We start from the raw sequence: 19,600 nt of genomic DNA on the forward strand, positions 1-19,600 counted from the left end.
CTAAGATACGTCGATTTCAGCTACGCTATTCTCATAGCTGAAGTTGCGTATCTTAGATCGATCCGCTACCCTAGTGTAGACCAGGCCTGAGAGAGACAAGTTTTTTCAGATGTGCCCTAAGGAAGAGCTCTGTGTAACATCAAAAGCTGGTCTCTCTCACCAACAGAAGTTGGTCCAATAAAAATATTACCTCACCTACCTTGTCTCTCTAATATCCTGGAAGTAACACAGCTGCTGCAACAACATTGTATGCATAAATGAATATATAAGCAGTTATTAAGATTACAAACAAAGATGGTGATTTTTTAAAAAAGTTTAAAACTACTTTATTTCAAATCTAAAAACAAACAAAACATTCAACAATGTTAGTTTGTCAAATTTCTGTGCCACTTTGAATCTAAAAATACCAGTAGTGTAAAGAGCATCCACGTACATGGACAGATTCAGATTGAAAGACAAATTTGAACTGATATACTTTACCATATCACTGCAATTTTAAGTCTCAAAAAAACAAAATTTTCAAACATTGTCAATTACACAAACGTTCATTTTATTTGTCAACCGTAAGTATCTGATTTTTAGAAAAACCCTAAATTTTCAATTTTTCCTAAGCAAATGTTTCATAAATAAAACTCCCTAGGTTATTGTAAATAAAAATTGCATGTGTACTATAAGTAAAGAAGAAAATATAAGGAGCCCTATTCAATAGTGATATTATCAAAGTATTCATTTTGCATATCAGTAGGTCAATCACACTGAAATTTGCTTATTGATTTTTAATATAAATGAAAATGTTATGGAGACACGTTTGCATAATTTGTCCAAACTGTACAACATTTTAAAGATTTCATTCATTCCATTTCATCTGCTTAAGGTTATGATACCTGTGTAACATTATTAGATTGCAATAACAAAAAATTGCTACTTTTATTACCAGCATAACATATTATGCCATTTTACACATTATCTTGTCTTTATAATCTTTTAAACAGGAACTTATTGAACTTGAGATATTGCTAAGAGCTATAAGAAGTCCTCAATACTGATATATGTAGTGCCTTTTTAAATTAGTAGTCGGAGCAAAGACGTCCTGCTTGCTGGATTCCACTGTTCTTTTTAGTAAATCATGAGCTGCAGCGTAACATAAGGTTATTAGCTGAACTGTACTACTTTTACCCTGAAATCAATTATTTTAGCATGAGCTGAATTTGAAATTGGAGTGCTCTACCTTTCATCCTACAAGAATGAAGTTTAAAAAGAGATAGTAATATAAAGCTTGGAGTTATGGGATTCCCTGGGGCGCAGCCTGGGACTGAGAGACCGCTGTGCTCTCTGAACTCTCTCCAGCCTGGGCTGTCTCTCACAATGTGCTAGTGACCGGCAACGCCTCCAGGTGCTGTTATCACTCAGCACAACCACATGTAGAGACCCCACACCCAGCTAGATTGCATGAATGCTCCCCGAGCCACTCATGAATCACACAGGGAAAGGCACCTGAGTCAAATCCCCCCCAGCTCCCAGCACTGTACCCCAGGAATATACAGTCTTGCACTGCTCAAGATGGGCAGTGCAGACTTATTAATTGGTTCACCACTTTATCAATGGAAGTGGACATACACCAGTCTTTGCAAAACCTGAGCAGTTTTACCACACACTTCAGGCAAACTCACAGGTAAAGATAAACAGTAAAACATATCAAAAGATAGATTTTAAGTGATATTAAGTGATAGGTAAAAAGTCAGAGTTAGTTACCAAAAGAAATAAAATATAAGCATGCAGTCTAAACTCTCAACCCTATTACACTGGACAACAACTAAACTAAGCAGTTTTTCTCATCCCACTGCATATTGCAGTTTATAGTACACAGATTTCACTCCTGAAATCTGGGCCAGTCCCCTCAGTTGGAGTCTTCAGAGTGTCCTTGCAGCGTACCTGGGTGAAGAAGACCGACCCAGCATGTGGCCATTGTGTCTGTTTTATATCCTCAGTCCATGTGCTTGGAAAACACAAGTCCAGGCATGCCTGGGTGCATAGCTGAGTCTCCAGACAAGGTGAGTCATTGAATTGTAGCTACCTTGCTAGACAATGGTTGTTGATGGGTTGTTTAACACCCTGCCTGGGTGTTGGTTTATTTTCTTTGCTCTTGCCTCTGGGGAGCTAATATCTGGCTGATTTCCCAATTTACAGCATGTTTTAGTGATAATCATACAACACAATCCTCATAACTTCATATGCATTAATGATATACATATATGGAGAGAGAAATGACTTTCAGCAGATCATAACCATTCCCCTGATACCTTCCAAGGCATGCTTTATATTTAAGATCACGATTATATGAAAATGTGGGGCTTACAGTATGCTCCCCCAAGGTATAGAATGTCACAGTTCTAGGGCCAAAAAAAATCAAAACCCCTACTAATTTTTTCTTCTCTAGTTGCTTTTCATGTAATAATTTGTTTTCCATCCCTCTCCCATAAATCTTCTGTGCTCTATTAGTGGGGAAAAAAACAAAATCCCAATCCCAGCTCTCACGAACAAGCTGTACTAACAAATCCATACTTTTGTGTGACAGAGGAAATCAAAGTTTGTCAAGTAAATAGATTTCAACATCAAGTTTCTAAAAAGGTGAGTAAAATGCATTATTTTTAAATATAAGAAAAATACTTTAGCTCATGTTCTTTGAATTAAGAAAGTTAGAATTAAGATAGTCTTATTATTATTTTGTCTCTTTTAAAAAAATTCATGGGAAAATATTTAGAGTCTGGCAATGCTAATTTATGCAGAGTGGCTTCTGGTTTATATCTTAATTTTTGTAATAAAATTTAAAGCTGAACATATTCATCAGTTATTCAGTTATGTTACATAATCACACCAATTGTATGTCCTTATTTTTATGTCAAACACATTATTAAGTTTTAATTATGCTTGGCTGAATAATTTCCAATTTATAATGAATAAGCTAACGGCAAAAGAGCCTGCTTTCTCATGACTTGCAAATTATGCCTGTACTTCTCTTTAGGTAATGTTCAATTGCATTAAGTTACAGCTACACCAAGAAGGCAACAACAAGAGAATGACCTTGCAACTCAGACTGATTCCTTCTCAAATCTCAATTACTGCTCTCTAGATGATGGCAGACATGTCTGCACAGTTTACATCAACATCATTGCTTTGAGACTCAGACTTCTGGCATGGTGTGTAACACATAGTACTGCCATCATTTTGTTCTACAGAATGTTTGTATAGGTTACAAGTATCAGGGGGTAGCCGTGTTAGTCTGTATCCACAAAAACAACAAGGAGTCCGGTGGCACCTTAAAGACTAACAGATATATTTGAGCATAAGCTTGCGTGGGTGAAAATCTCACTTCTTCAGATGCATGGAGTGAAAGTTACTGATGCAGACATAAACATACTGACACATGAAGAAAAGGGAGTTACCTCACAAGTGGAGAACCAGTGTTGACAGGGCCAATTCGATCAGGGTGGATGTAGTCCACTCCCAACAATAGATGAGGAGGTGTCAATTCCAGGAGAGGCAAAGCTGCTTCTGTAATAAGCCAGCCACTCCCAGTCCCTATTCAAGCCCAAAATTAATGGTGTTAAATTTGCAAATGAATTTTAGTTCTGTTTCTCTTTGAAGTCAGTTTTTACCCACGAAAGCTTATGCTCAAATAAATCTGTTAGTCTTTAAGGTGCTACCAGACTCCTTGTTGTTTGAATAGGTTACAGAATTTGCCAGCTGTGAATCTTCAGTCTTAACTGAGTACTCTTAAAATTCAAAATATTGTTTCACTTATATATTAATACCATATAAGAAACAAAGCAAATTAGCTAAATTTAAAAAAATAATATGCAATATCAGTGACCCATATGTGATTAGGTTATCATTTAAACACAATGATAAAAGTTAGTCTTGGTATAATTTTCTATTAAAGGTACACTATCAACTTGAAATCTAGTCAAAACTAAAAATAACAAAAAAAAGTTTCAGGTACCACACACCCACTTGTCAGACATTCTGCCAATTTCTGTTGTTTTAAAATCACACTTCCCTATTTTAAATTTTTCAGTTGCTATGCAAGAAACCCACAAAAAATAACTAAAGACAATTCTAGCAAGGGGATTAACATGCATAACTTTGTATTCATTGGTACTACTACTGGGTCAGTAAAGTACTTTAAAGAACTACTATTTATTTCCAGCAACAAAGGGTTATACTCCCATTACTTTCTGATCCCAAAAGAGAATGGAGGTCTCAGACTAATTTTAGATTTCAGAACTCTAAATAGATACATCAGAAAGTTTCAGTTCAGAATACTATCCTCTGGCTTTGATCATTCCCTCTTGTCTACTCTGGATTGGTTTGGTGCTCTCAGTCTCACTGGGTCACATCCATGTTAAACCTATTATAATGAACACAACAGAAAGAAGCGGATCTGTTTTTACACATTCACTACACACACATTCACTACACACACACACACACACACAAACATATTTAGCAGCAAACCACTATGGTTTGACTAAATAAATATAGGAATGGACTTTTATGAAGGTCAGAACTTCAAGATGGGATCAACTGTTTAAGTCAGGGGTCGGCAACCTTTTAGAAGTGGTGTGCCGAGTCTTCATTTATTCACTTTAATTTAAGGTTTCGCATGCCAATAATACATTTTAACGGTTTTTAGAAGGTCTCTCGCTATAAGTCTATATATTATATAACTAAACTATTGTCATATGTAAACAAGGTTTTCAAAATGTTTAAGAAGCTTCATTTAAAATTAAATTAAAATGCTGATCTTATGCCGCCAGCCCGCTCAGCCCATTGCCGGCCTGGGGTTCTGTTCACCTAGGCCGGCAGTGGGCTGAGCGGGGCCTGCGGCCGGGACCCCGGCTGGCAAGGGGCAGGCAGCCAGAACCCCAGACCAGCAGTGGGCTGAGAGGGGCCGGTGGCCGGGACCCCAGACTGGCAGTGGGCTGAGCAGCTCAGCCCACTGCTGCTCAGCCTGCTGTCGGTCTGGGGTTCCATCCGCCGGCTCCTTTCAGCCAGGGTCCCGGCTGCCGGCCCCGCTCAGCCCGCTGCCGGTCTGCAGTCCCAGCCCTGTCCACATAGAGTAGGTACCTACCTTCTCCCTGGTTCTAGCCATTCTCTTCCTCTCTCTCTGCACTGAGATGAGGGTGGGAGTGTGCTGAAAACTGGGCTGGGGGTGAAGGAGCAGGCTGGGGGTTGGGGTGCAGGATCTGGCCAGGAGCTAGAATGAGGGAGAGGGCTCAGGGTTGGGGCAGGAGGTTTGGGTGTGGAGCGCTTACCTGGGCAGCTCCCATTTGGTGTGAGGGCTGCAGGTGGGAATGGGGGGGGGGGGGGCGGGGCAGGAGCTCCTGTTTGGTGCTCAGGGTGGGAGTGGGGGGTGCAAGAGTCGGGGGGGCTGGGTATGTGTGGGGGATGCAGGAGTCAGGGCAGGGGTCAGGGCACGGGGCTGGGTGTGTGTGAGGAGGGTTCAGGTGTCAGGGAAGAGGGCTGGGGGTATGTGAGGGGGTGCAGGGGTCAGGGCAGAGGGCTGGGGGTGTGGGCTGGGTTGTGGGGGTGCTCCCAGCCCCCTGCCCTGAACGGCTCATGGCAGGGGGCTGGAGGGGATATGCCCTGATTCCACCCCCTTCCCCAAGGTCCCCGAAGCAGAGAGAGGCGCTGCGGCTCCGCTTTTACCTCTCCCCCGCTTTTATCGTAGCAACCATCAGCTGATTGGCTGCAGGGAGGGAGAGGAGGAGGGGCAGGAGCCCAGCACGCTGGGGGAAGAGGCGGGGGGAGGGGGAAGCTTGCCTGCCCTGCAAGGAGAGAGCTGTGGGGGGGGGGGGGGGGCGGGGCGGAAAAGACCGGGCCAGGCCGAGCAGGATTTTTAGTGTCACACTGCTGTCTGCCCGGGTCCGGCAGACAGCAGCATGCCATTAAAAACTGGCTCGCGTGCCGTGTTTGGCACGTGTGCCATAGGTTGCCGACCCCTGGTCTAAGTAGTTCTACTTTTAGGCCTCAATTTTGAAACAATAAAACCTTGTTTCTCCAAACAGCTTTAACTCAAAACTTTTAGATTATGATCCCCAGTTTCAATCACTTTCCTATTAATTCCCCTGATTGTCTGAACGTTTTTGATATATTGCAGACAGTCTGAATAAATGGGGATATAAAACAATCTTTATGAACGCAGTTAAAATGGAAATGCTACTTCAAAAAGAAGCTGGTTTTATTTTCTACCACAATGTTCTGCGCTAATCTACATTTTGCACAAAAATTTCAATTGCTAAATAGATTAGCTGAGTGGTAGAGTTATGTCACGACAAAATACTGTAATAAAATTTTCTTCTTCAAGTGTCCTCTGCATATTCCCACTCTTGGGATGCGCAGAGGAGGAGCAGCCAGGACAATGGAAATTCTGGTAGCAGTGTGTGTTAAGGTGCTCACACAACTCCCTCCCTGCCCCCAGCATATGAACGTGTTCTGAGGGCATAGCTTTGAAAAAGTGGTATGGCACCCTTTCTTTGGCACAGGCTATACTTTTTGAAGAAGACCGCCAGGAGGAATGTCCACAGGAAGATTTCCAATATGTCATGGAACTGGAAAGTGTCTCATCGCGCGATGACAACGTGGGAGTAGCTACAGCATCGTCTTCTTTGGCAAAGGCGATCTAATTTCATGAACTAGTTGATAGGATAGCATAAACTTTAAAATTAACATCAGTAGCTTTCAACGAGGCTATGCATCCAGTCTGACATTTTGGGGTCTACTGCAAAAAGCAGGGTTTTGTTGCCTATGTTAGAAGGGATTTAGCAACCAGAAAAATTCCTGTGGTCCAATCCATCATTGTGCCAACCAATTTCAAACAAGGTTGACAAGGTATACCAGATCCCTTTTGAAAGATTCTCTTGTTTTCATGTAAGCCCTCAGCCAAACTCTGATTATAGCAGAACAAGGTGAAGTCTTCAACCTTCTACCCCTTATCCTATAGAAGGGAAAAAATTGGGACTCTGGGTAGAAAAATGTTTTCTTCAGCTTCTTTAAACACGGATGTGGCAAATTATCAAGCAGTGATGGCCAGGTATTAGTTTCAACTGTGAGATAAGAGTGAGTCTTTACTAAAAATCTCCCAGAGGATTACAGGAAGTTGACATCAGCTCTCAACAAACAGGGACAAAACCGGGCTAAGCATGCCCTCAGGGCATCGACTGACGTCCCTAATACCATCTCAAAATCTGTTGCATCTGCAATAGCTCTATGTAGGCATGCATGGCTACAATCATTTCTTTCTGTGGAAAGAGCATCTAAAATAGATCTATCCTTTAAAGGGGATGGACTATTTAATACAAAAACTGATGAGGTACTGGAAAAGATGAAGGAGACGTGTTCCACAGCAACCATCTCCCTATCCACAGAGAACACCTATGCCTATGTTCAGGCATCACAGGCAATACCACACACCTTCTTTGTCTTACTATAGGAAGAGCTCTATGAAAGCTCAAAAACGTATCTCTCTCACCAATAGAAATTGGTCCAATAAAAGATATTACCTCACCCACCTTGTCTCTCTGTAATCAGAGGCAATCAGACTATCAACAGCAACACCAACAGCAAGCATTCTCTCAAATACGAGAGAGGAAGGAAAGCCGAGGATGAGGTCAAAGAATTTCTCAGACAAATCCTCCTTGCCTAATGTCAGACTTCATGTTTGACATGTTTATCGAAAGCTCTCAACCAATTTCAGAAAATCCTATCCTGTCTGTCCCAGTTTTACAAAACATAAAATATTGCCTCACACACTTTGCCCCTCTAGTATCCTGGGACCAACACGGCTACAATAACACTGCATACAATCACCACCTCAGACAGATGTGTTTTACACACAATAAAGGAAGATTATACTTTCCAGCTCAAATCCTTTCCTTCATGTAACCCCCCATCCCCGTCGTTTCAGGGATACTTCCCATGACAGATTAATGGAAGTACAAGCTCTACTGCATGCAGGGGCTATTAAAGAAGTACTATTTATTTTCAGCAACAAAGGGTTCTACTCCCATTACTTTCTGATCCCAAAAAAGAATGGAGGTCTCAGACTAATTTTAGATCTCAGAACTCTAAACAGATACATCAGAAAGTTTCAGTTCAGAATACTATCCTCTGGCTTTGACCATTCCCTCTGTCTACTCTGGATTGGTTTGGTGCTTTCAGTCTCACAGATATTTACATATCCACATAAGACCATCTCACTGCAATAGCTATGTTTTGTCTTTGATTCAGACAAATTTCCAGGACAGCGTTTTAGCCTTTGGCCTCTTCACTGCACCCAGAGTTTTTACCAAATGCCTGGCTTCAGTAGCAGCACATGAAAAGGCAAAGAGTTTTCGTCTTCCGTTACTTAGATAATCGGATGCTGAAGGCTCCATCCAAAAAAGAATTACAGAAAGCCAATCAGATGACCTGTTCTTTATTTTGAGCATTAGGATTTTTCATAAACAAAGAGAAGTCCCTTCTGATTCCATCACACAGGATTCCCTTCATTGGAGTGATCTATGACTCCTTAGAAAGAAGAGCTTTTGGAGGAGGTTTTTGAAAATCACCACCACTATATAAATACAGTTTCTGCAGCCCTCTCAAAGGATAATGTATTTTCTGGCATTATTAGGCCTCATGGAATCCACAGCGTATGTGACTCCATATGCCAAGTTAAGAAGAGGCCACTTCAACACCAGCTGTTACAGAACTTAATGCCGTTTAGGGACTGTATATGGAAAAATACCAGTGCGAGGAAAATTCATCTCTCTCTAATACGGTGGTTGAACGCAGAGAATATCCTCAAAGGAGTATTGTTCAACCCACCTACTCCTATGTCAACAGTAACCACAGATGTGTCCAAGATCTTTCCAGATTTAGAAAGACCTTGCTCCTCAAAGGAGCAGATGATTTCTGAGCATTAATAAGAACTATCTACCAGAAAAAGTTACAATTTTAAATGGAAAAAGATTTGTTATCTGGCCAATCTGGTAGAAATGTTGACCAGTTACTGTTCCTATACAACTCATTTTAGAATATATGTTGCACTTATAACCAATGGGGTGGTCTCTCTCCTCCATTAAAGTCCATTTAGCAGCAATAGCACCATTACATACTGACGATACTGGAAAAATCTATTTTCTTGCACAAGCTGGTGAAAAACCTTTTTAAAAGGTTTACTGAATTTCTCTCTCAGTACAGGACCTGCTCCCTCCATAGAATTTGAATTTAGTTCTATTACATCTTAGGTCTTCCCCTTTTGAAACTGTAGCAAGTTGCTCCTTCATTTATCTCTGAAAACAGGCTTTATAATAGCAATCACTTCTGCTTGACGAGTTAGTGAGTAACATGCATTGACAGAGGAACCTCCCCCACACCACTTTTTATAAAGATAACGTGGTTCTTAGACCATACCCAAAATTCCTTCCTACAATGATTTCATAGTTTCATGTAAATCAGAGTATTAATTTACCTGTATTTTCCTCAACTTCCACACAAGTAAAGGGGAAAAGACAGTTACCTTTTCCATAACTGGCATTCTTCGAGATGTGTTGCTCATGTCCATTCCACAATAGGTGTGCGTGTTCTCCACGTGCACCGGAGTTTTTCCCTTAGCAGTACCCGTAGGGGAGCACCCCAGCAACCCCTGGAGCGGCGCTGTTATGGCATGGTATAAGGGGCGCTGTGTGCTCACCCCAGCCTCAGTTCCTTCTTGCCAGACAACTCCGACAGTGGGAAAGGACATGAGCAACACATCTCGAAGAACACCAGTTACGGAAAAGGTACCTGTCTTTTCTTCTTCAAGTGATTGCCTATGTGCATTCCACAACAGGTGATTCCAAGCTATATCTGTTGGAGGTGGGTAGGAGTTCACAGAAACTCGGGACGGAGCACTGCCCTGCCGAACCCGGTGTCCTTACTAGTCTGGGAGATCACATAGCGTGAGATGAACGTGTGGACCGAAGACCATGTGGCAGCTCTACAAACGTCCTGAACAGGGTCGTGAGCCAGAAAGGCGGCCGACGAGGCTTGCACCCTTGTTGAGTGCACTCTCACAACTGGCGGTGGGGGAACTCCCGCCAAGTCGTAACAAGTATGGATACAGGAAGTGATCCAGTTGGAGAGCCGCTGAGTGGAGATCGGCCGGCTTTTCATGCGTTCGGCTGTGGCAATGAACAGCTGCAAAGACTTCCTGAATGGTTTTGTCCGTTCCAGGTAAAATGCCAGGGCCCATCTCACATCTAGCATGTGGAGGCGGCACTCCTCATTAGACCTGTGGGGCTTGGGACAGAGCACTGGCAGGAAAATGTCCTGGCCCCTATGACAGGTGGAGACCACCTTAGCGAGGAAATGAAGGTGTGGGTGGAGCTGGACCGTATCCTTATGAAATACCATGTACGGGGGTTCAGCGGTCAGGGCCAGGAGCTCCAAGACCCTCCTAGCAGACGTGATCACCACAAGAAAGGCTACTTTCCATGAGAGGTGGGACCAGAAGCATGTAGCAAGCGGCTCAAATGGAGGTCCTGTTAGCCTGGCCAGAACCAAGTTCAGGTCCCACTGCGGGACCGGGGGTCTAACATAATGAAAGAGGCGATCCAAGCCCTTAAGGAACCTACTGGTCATGCCATGAGAAAATACTGTGTGGCCTTGTACTGGCGGGTGGAAGGCCGATATGGCTGCCAGATGCAGTTTGACGGACGAGGGGCTAGGCCTTGGGCTCTGAGATGAAGGAGATAATCCAGTATAAACTGGTTCAGGGCAGCCCCTGGTGAGACACCCCGATCAGCGGCCCACTGGGAGACCATTTTGCCAGGTAGGCCTGACGCGTGGAGGGACTCCTGCTCTCCAGGAGGACATGCTGGATGCCCTCCGAGCAGGTCCTTTCCTCCTGGCCTACCCATTAAGCAACCATGCCGTGAAGTGGAGGGCTGCTAGGCTGGGGTGGAGGAGGCAACGTTGGTCCTGAGAGAGAAGGTCCGGGCGGGTTGGCAGCGGCCACGGGGGCACAACTGACAGGCTCGTGAGAGTCCCGTACCAGCGCTGCCTGGGCCACGCCGGGGCGATCAGAAGGACGCGAGCCCTGTCTGTCTTGATCTTTTCCAGGTCCTTGCCGATCAGCATATAAAAGCTGACCCGATCGGGACAGAAGAAAGGAGTCGGAAATTGCACCCTTGCCCCAGGCCTCCCCTGGAGCAAAACTGAGGGCACCGACGGTTCTGTCTGATTGTGAAGAGGTCCATTTGGGGAGTGCCCCACGTTCAGGAAAGCCTGTGTGCCACCTCCAGGCGCAGCGACCATTCGTGTTGGGAGGAGAAATCCCGGCTCAGCCAATCCGCCCGAGAGTTCCGGAAGCCTGGTAAGTGGTGGGCTTCCAGTGGGCTATACAGAAGTCCCACAGCCTGAGGGCTTCCTGGCAGAGAAGCAGGCCCCGCCTTGCCTGTTGATGTAGAACATCGAGGCCGTGTTGTCCGTGAGAACCCCGACTACCCTGCCTGCAAGCCATGAGTGAAAGGCCACGCAGGCCAGACAGACCGCCCTGAGCTCTTTGACGTTTATGTGCAGGGCTAGTTCCTGTGCGGACCACAGACCTTGGGTCTGGAGGTCTCCCACATGGGCTCCCCACCCCAAGTCCGACACGTCAGACACCAACTCTACAGTTGGCGGTGGCTCCTGAATGGGACTCCTCGGATCATGTTCCCCAGGGTGGACCACCAACTGAGGGAGGCTAGCACAGTTTTGGGCACAGTGAGGACTTTGTCCAGCCTGTCTCTGGACTGGGAGAATGTCGAGGCCAACCAGAGCTGAAGGGGCCGCATCCTGAGTCTGGTGTGACGAACCATGTATGTGCACCCTGATATATGACCCAGTAGTTGGAGGCATGACCTGGCGGTTGTCACAGGAAACCTCGTGATCACCTCTAGAAGGTCCCTCAAGGTGTCAAACCTATCCAGCAGGAGGGAGGCTCTGGCCGATGTCGCATCTGGAATCATGCCAATGAACTCTATTTGTTGCATCGGTACCAACGTGGATTTGGTGCTGTTTACCAGCAGTCCCAGTGTGGTGCACGTGTTATGTGGTCCTGTACCTGTGATCTGGAGCTGCCTTTGGACCTGCCAGTCATCGAGGTAGGGAAAGATCTGGACCCCACTGACACCTGAGGTAGGCCACTACCACAGACATACACTTTGTGAAGACTCTGCGTGCCGTTGAGAGGCCAAACGGGAAGACGGTGAACTGGTAGTGTTCCTGTCCTACTGTGAAGTGGAGGAAAAGCCTGTGGCCCTCGAATAAGTGAATGTGGAGTATGCGTCCTGGAGATTGAGGGCTGCATACCAGTCTCAGGGATTTAGGGAGGGGATGATGGAGGCCGGAAAGACCATGCAGAACTTGCGTTTTACCATGTACTGATTCAGGCCTTGCAGGTCCAAGATGGGCCTGAGTCCCCCTTTTGCCTTCAGGATAAGGAAATAATGGGAGTAGTACCCCTTGTATCTAAACTTTGCAGGCACCAACTCCATCGCTCCTAAGTGAAGGAGCCGCCTCACCTCTTCCTCGAGTAAGTTCTCGTGAAAGGGGTCCCTGAAGAGGGATGGGGAGGGAGGGTGGGTGGATGGGGTAGAGAGAAACTGGAGGGTAGAGCCCCGGGAGATGGTGTTGAGGACCCACTGGTCTGAGGTCAGTAGTGTACCACTACTGGTACTATGTACCACTCCGGGAGGAAAGTACATAGACAGCTGGAGAAGGGTAGGTCAGGTGGATCTCTGGTACAGACTGGTAAGTCGTCCCCAGGCGTCCCAACAAAACTGGCACTTACCCGCCTGCTTGCCCTTGGAGGGGCCAGGCTGGGGGCGCAGGCCGAGACTGCTACTGTGGGAGTTTCTTACAGTCCCTTGATTTTTTATAAGGGGGCTCGCATCTGGAGTGGGTGGCCTGGCTGGGGGTCCACTGCGGCTTGAACTTGGTCTTGGCCGGGACCGGGACATAGAGACCAAGGGTCTTTAATGTCGTGCGTGAGTCCTTGAGATCGTGTAACTTCATGTCTGTCTGTTCCGCAAACAGGGGCTTGCCATCGAAGGGGAGGTCCTGCAAGGAGCTCTGTGCCTCGTTGGACAACCCGGACAGCAGGAGCCACAAGGCCCTTGTCATGGACACCGTAGAGGCCATAGTTCTTGCAGCCGTGTCCGCAGGGTCCGAGGCTGCCTGAAGGGACGCTCTGGCAGCAGCTGTGCCTTCCTCTACCAGGGCCTTATACTCCTTCCTATCATGCTCCTGGAGGGAGTCCGCAAACTTTGGCATTGAGCCCCACAGGTTAAAGTCATATCTGCCCAGCAGGACTTGGTGGTTTGCCACCCTCAGCTGGGAGCTCGAGGAAGAATAAAGCTTTCTACCAAACAAGTCTAGCCTCCTCGAGTCCTTATTCTTAGGGGTAGGAATGGGTTGGCCTTGACGCTCCTTATGGTTGACCGCCTCAACCACTAGGGAGTTGGGGTGGGGTGGGTATATACATATTCGTGCCCCTTGGCAGGCACAAAATACTTTCGTTCTGCCCTCTTGGAGATGGGGGGCAAGGAAGCTGGGGTCTGCCACAGGACATTTGAGATCTTCGCCACCCTTTCGTGGAGAGGGAGAGCCACCCTGTCTGGCGCTGTAGCTGGGAGGACATTGAAGAGGGAGTCCGAAGGCTCCTCCACCTCCTCAGCCTGTAGATTGAGGCTTGAAGCCACCCTTTTCAACAGCTCTTGGTGGGCTTTTGTGTCCTCCTGGGGATTGCCTCACCGTGATTGCTTCATCAGGGAGGATGAGGATGTGGGCACGGTACTCTGCTTCCCCACCGTGCCACAGATCCCAACGCTTGGTTCCCTTCTGAGCGCAGGGCTGGGGAAGAGAGCTCTGCTGACCCCTTCCTGGGGGGGCTGAGAGAGGGAGGCTGATGGCCTTTCTGAGGCTCTGGTCAGCAAGCAAGACACCACTGGGGGCTGCGTCGGGACCCCTGGGGCCCATTGGTACCAGGGTGCTGGCCAGGGAGGCTGGTGCCACTGCACCTGCTGTGGCACCATCGGAGCAGGCTGCCCCACCGGACTCACCTGTTCACTGACTGTCGACTTCGAAGGGAGGCCGGGATGGCATACGATTGACCGCTATCCTGGGATGGGGACGAGTAAAGGCGCTGCGAGCAGTGCGGGACTCGAGACCGTGATTCTGGTGTGGAGGAGCAGGAGTATGGTCTGTAACGGCTGCTCCGTGAATGGCTCTGTTGGGCAGTTCCATGACTGCCAGTTGCCGGTGATCTATGCCTGTGGCTGTGGGAGCAGTGCCGTGTCAGGGACCTCGTCTGGGACGAAGAGCGTAAGCAGCTTCTACGTTGGTACCGCAAGGGGCTATGATGGCTTCTCGGAGTAGGTGACCTCCGGTGCCGTCTGTCCCAGTCCCGGCAGAGCCCGCTCTGACTGCTAGGACTGCGTTCCCTCAAAGTGGAGCAGTACCTGGATCCCCTGCTGCTTGGCACCAGCCAGACAACCTGGTGGGGGTCGATGGGGCCAGTGCAGGCTGCGAGCGGGACAGTCACTGAGTGGAGAACGGTGTCGGAAACCTTCCCTTGACCGTGAACTGAACTGTCCAGGCGGCAACTGTGGCGGTCCGAGCACCGGCTTGTCTCTGGACCAGGGAGCCACTGGGGTTGGTGCAACAAGTACCAGTAGAGACATTACGTCTCGAGCCGCCTGCAGGGCCTCCGGCATGGAGGGCACCCGTATGTGGCCACTGGCGTCCAGGGAAGTCGTCCCGGAGTGGGCTGGAGTCGGAGGCTGTGAGGTTGATGAGGATTGAGAGCTGCCTAACGCGGGTCTAGTCTCGCCCCCAACCTTGCCCCAGAGCCTTGACAGAGAAGATCTCTTCTTCGTCTTCTTAGAGTGTCCCGTGGATGGGGAGCGGTGCTGGTTGGTGGAAGGCACCGCTGGGTCACTGCGCACCGATGCCATGGTGCTCGGTGCCGACTCGGAGCAGCGCAGTGGTGTCGGGGTCAGGGCTGACTCCATCAAGATGGCTCGGAGCTGTATGTCCCGCTCCTTTTTGGTCCCAGGCTTAAAAGATCTGCAAATTTTGCAGCGGTCACTGAGGTAGGTTTCCCCCCAGACAGCATAAACAGTCGGTGTGTGAAACACTTACTGACATGTTTCTATTCTAACTATACTCTTTTTTTTTTTTTTTTTTTAAAACTACAGGTACTAACTAACTACGAACTAAACAACAATCCAACAGGGAAAGCTACAGCAGAAAGCTGGAGCACAGCAGTTCTGAAGCACCTTCACTAGCGGCAAGAAGGAACTGAGAGTTGGGGGAGCGCGCAGTGCCCCATATACTGCACCATAGCAGCGCCACTCCAGGGGTCACTAGGGGCGCTCCCCATGGGAAAAACTTCCGGCACCGGTGCACGTGGCGAGGACGCACACCTATTGTGGAATGCACATGAGCAATCACTTGAAGAAGAATCTAGTTACATCCTTTAGATGCAAAGAGAGCATTCTTGTATTACCTGGACAGAACTAAGAATGTAAGGACTTCTCTTAAGCTGTTTATTTTGTATATCGACACCTCTAAGGGTCAGGCCATTTCAGCGCAATGTCTCTAAGACGGATCTGACCGTGTATTGGGGAATATTGTAGAGAAGCTTCACTCTCTTCTCCTATTCCTTTTAGAGCCCATTCTCCTAGAGTAGTTGCTATATCCCTCTTGCTGTGCTGCTACATGAAGTCCAATTCACACTTTTACAAGACATTATGCATAGTATCTGCCATCCAGGTCAGAAGCACAGCTTGGCAGAGCGGTGCTTCAGTCATTGTTTAATTAGGTCTCTACTCCCTCCTTCCACTGTATGATACTGCTTGGGAAACTATCCCAAGAGTGGGAATATACTCGAAAAAGAATACACATTTTGTTAATTATTATTTTCTCTTTTTCTTTCAATTATAGCTAGGAAAAAAAGAAAAAAAAACCCCATGAACATGACTTTTATTTTGCTGAGACAATTTCTAAAACTGTCTGAATACTTTATTAGTTTTTGATTACCATGTGCCCGAAGAAGAGCTTCTGCAGTAAACAGTGGGGCCTGAAGCATGTCCGCAGATTCCACTATCAGCATATCCTTTAGCCTTCGCAAATCCTGAAGTCTTAGACCCTCATATGGCTTTGAAAAGAAAAAGAAAAAAAGACAGGTTAGCTCTTCAGAAGTAGAGATTTTCCAGTGAACCAATAATTTTGCATTAAAATGGCAACAACAATTTAAACATTTCTACTACCTAACAATTATCTCAAACCGCAGATGGAGAGACTACTCTCTTGATAGGTTAGTTGGAAAAGAATTCTTTAGTTTGACGCATGACTGTGCAGATTGACAACTATATCAAATTCTATGAAGACACTAATCTGGTGATGTTTATTTATAGTGCATCAACTTTACGCATTTCAAAGCCAAAAGAAGCTATATCTACAGTTCTCTGATATTTCTAGAGTTCAGTCATTGAGACGGTCTAAATCTATGTCAAATGATTAAAAAAAGAAAAGAATCTAAATTACTAGGTTTGCGTGGAACCCAGCTGGTGATATGGATGAAGACAGGAAATCCAAATAATTTTTATTGGAAAAGTTAACTCATTAGGTAGCCACTAGAATTCTGGAGCTGTTCAAAATCTATTCTTGAGGGATGGATAAGAAAAGAATGCTAGATCCAGGATTATCTGAAGTAAGATATTACTTGGCCTGGCAAAAATGCAAACACAGGTAGCAGCTGGATTACTTTTTACTGACCTCATATGTTTGAGGGCCATTATCTTGGCATTATCCTGGGGACAGGAATGCTGAAGACTTGGATAGAAAGAAAGGGAAGGTATAATTGGCTGCTGTCAGACTGCAGGTCACGTGAGGCAGCACGCACCTAGTCAGAAGTGGGAATGGAGGTAATTGATTGTTTGATTGGTCTGAGCATACAGATATAGGTGGCTGATCCATTTCAAGTACAGAAGTTCAACTGTGCAGTTTGGGCAGCAGTGGCAATGGACTTCACCACCTTAAGTGGTGAGAACCAGTTTCAATCCCCCTGCTAGTTTCAGTGTGGCATCTTCACTTACAGTGTTAGCAATAGGGTCAGGTGGAAAGGCAAAAAGGCAGCAACTCTGAGGTCACAGTCCAGCTCCTATGGCCAAGATATGAGAGCTGCATCCTTACTCCTTAAAAATAACACAGGAAAAAATAAAGTCTATACTAAGTCTTTATATGCCCATGCAGACACCATCCAGGAGAGAAGGAAGGGACCAAAAAATGATATACTGGCCTTTTAATAGTTTTTTATAATTCACATTTACACTACAGTAAACAAAAGAGTCCATCTCACACACTGGACATCCACAATAAACTCTCAAAAAATACATCTAATAAACAAACTCCAGTAATTACGCACAAGCAGTAGGATCCATCAGCAACATAAACTAGCCTCAATTGATGATAGAGCCTACTCTCCTTATTGGTACTGGCCAATTCCCCAGACTAGTGTAAACAGAAGAAATGGACCCAGAGCCCTGCCTCTTCTTTGCCCTCTTTGGGAAAACATGATGGAAGTGGTTCCTGCATCTCCTTATGTGGGTTGCACAAACTGGGGAGAGTTTCCTTGTGCCTTCCTGTTGGTGCACACCTATGGTACGACTAAGAACATTCTTATCCTTAGTGGTCCCTGCTAGAGTAAATCTGGGTCGTTTGCTTGACAGCATTCTGGAAGTTGACTGACCTATTTAATTTCTTACTAAAGAGATAACTTATGAAAACACGTCAAATCGCCAGGCTTACAAACAGCTGAGTGCTCAAGTGATTACATTTGCATCAATATGCTCTAAAAAAAATTGGGACAATGACTAAACTGTCTAGACTTTATCTGAACTGTAGTTTGAATTATCATTGAAAGAATATAAATTAGCTTCATCAGCATGACAATCACCACCTTTTAAATCTATAAGGGAAAGGTATTTCTTAATGATATCTGAAACAAATGTATATTAAAGGAACTAACATTTTAATCTGAAGTGCACAATTGCTCTAAATTATGTTTAATTGGCTGTTTCTAGGTTGAACACTGGCACTTATCTCTCTTGAGTAGTAAGTGTTATACTATCTCTGTTGGAACGTTCCACACAAGCCCCAGATTTTTAGATTCTCTGGTTTTAAGAATTTTTAATTTGCTCTTTAAAGCGATGTGGGAAATATTCCTTATGACTGTGTTTTAAAAATACATATATTTTGTTCACAAAGTAATATGTTATTCCATAAAAAAACATTTAAGGAGACAAAGTTAAGCAGTCAGAAGTCTGGAAATGGTAACTGTAATGTTGCATACACAGAGAAAAATTTTAATATGCCCTCTTCGGCAAGAGAATATGTTCTTTAATTATATGAACACGTACTGTTTCTCAGCATAATTCAAACAATTTTTTCTTTGACCTCAGATATATGTGTGGCTCATATCTGAATAACTCATATAGGCCCAGATCAAAAGCATATTGAAGTCAATGGAAAGACTCCCACGATTACAATGAATGTTGGATCAAACCTTAAGTGCACAGAAGAAATCCTTCAACTCATTCCATCTGCAGAAGCCCTTAGATTAGAACTGAGGTTTGTATTGCCCTTTGTGTTTAACAAAGAGATCTCCAGATCTTTAAACTATACTGTAAGTTTAACACCTTAACACTATAATACATGATTTTCCATAGTTTATATACTGTAACTTAGGGATGTTCTATGTTCTGTCACTTCTTCAACCCATGGAATAACAGTTTTCCACTATCTTCAATTCTTGTAATATTTTCTATATACTCCTCCTTTTACATACACACACATCTGAGCACACACACGCATACCTTCCTTTTATTTTACCTCTAACATTCTGAGCCAGATACAAAAAGCAAAGATACCATCAATTCTTTTATTATCAAATTGCTATTTGAAACTAGGTTAAAGTGTTTATTAATATCTTAGTATTTGCATAGAGGTTTTATTTTATTAGTTCATTTAACGTTAAAGTGATTTTTCTATTTTTAATATACTGTTAAAAATTGAGAAGACAAAAATTCCTTTTTGTGCAATTAAGATGGTAACCAAGTGATGCCAAATTTACTTTATGATCATCCTTTTTGTAAATTGGGGCTATATATTTTCAAAAATTATCTGACACTGCATCTACCACTCACGTGCACATATGTAATATATAAATTTGGAGACATTATAGCCTGCTGTAGTTTCGTTTTCTCTTCCTATTTAAAAAGGCTATTTCTATCTTCATGTACTAATTTTAAGTGGGTTATTTTAAGAGTGCAAACATCTTTCACTTTCTTAAATATGAACACTAAAGTTATGCTTATACTACTTTCTAAATGGCTTTCAATTGGAACTGAACAGATCCTTTCCAAATATAAATTAAATATCTGAAGAAAATGATTGTTTTGTTATTGTGCAGTATAATGCTCTATGTGTCTGGCACAGAACTAAACCTGGTCTGGATGATCTGCTCTGAATT

General features: G+C 44.9%; 1 protein-coding gene across 3 annotated transcripts in view; it reads right to left on the reverse strand.

Moving 5' to 3' along the window:
- ANKIB1 (ankyrin repeat and IBR domain containing 1) overlaps positions 1 to 19,600 on the reverse strand; it is a 167,111-nt gene that overhangs the window by 51,370 nt on the left and 96,141 nt on the right. For all 3 annotated transcript variants that reach the window (XM_074945934.1, XM_074945935.1, XM_074945933.1), the window contains exon 5: positions 16,108 to 16,225. In XM_074945934.1, the coding sequence (XP_074802035.1) occupies positions 16,108 to 16,225 (118 nt within the window). The remainder of the gene's footprint in view (positions 1 to 16,107; positions 16,226 to 19,600) is intronic.

The sequence above is a fragment of the Natator depressus genome, chromosome 2 (genome assembly GCF_965152275.1).
Source record: "Natator depressus isolate rNatDep1 chromosome 2, rNatDep2.hap1, whole genome shotgun sequence".
Taxonomy (NCBI): domain Eukaryota; kingdom Metazoa; phylum Chordata; order Testudines; family Cheloniidae; genus Natator; species Natator depressus.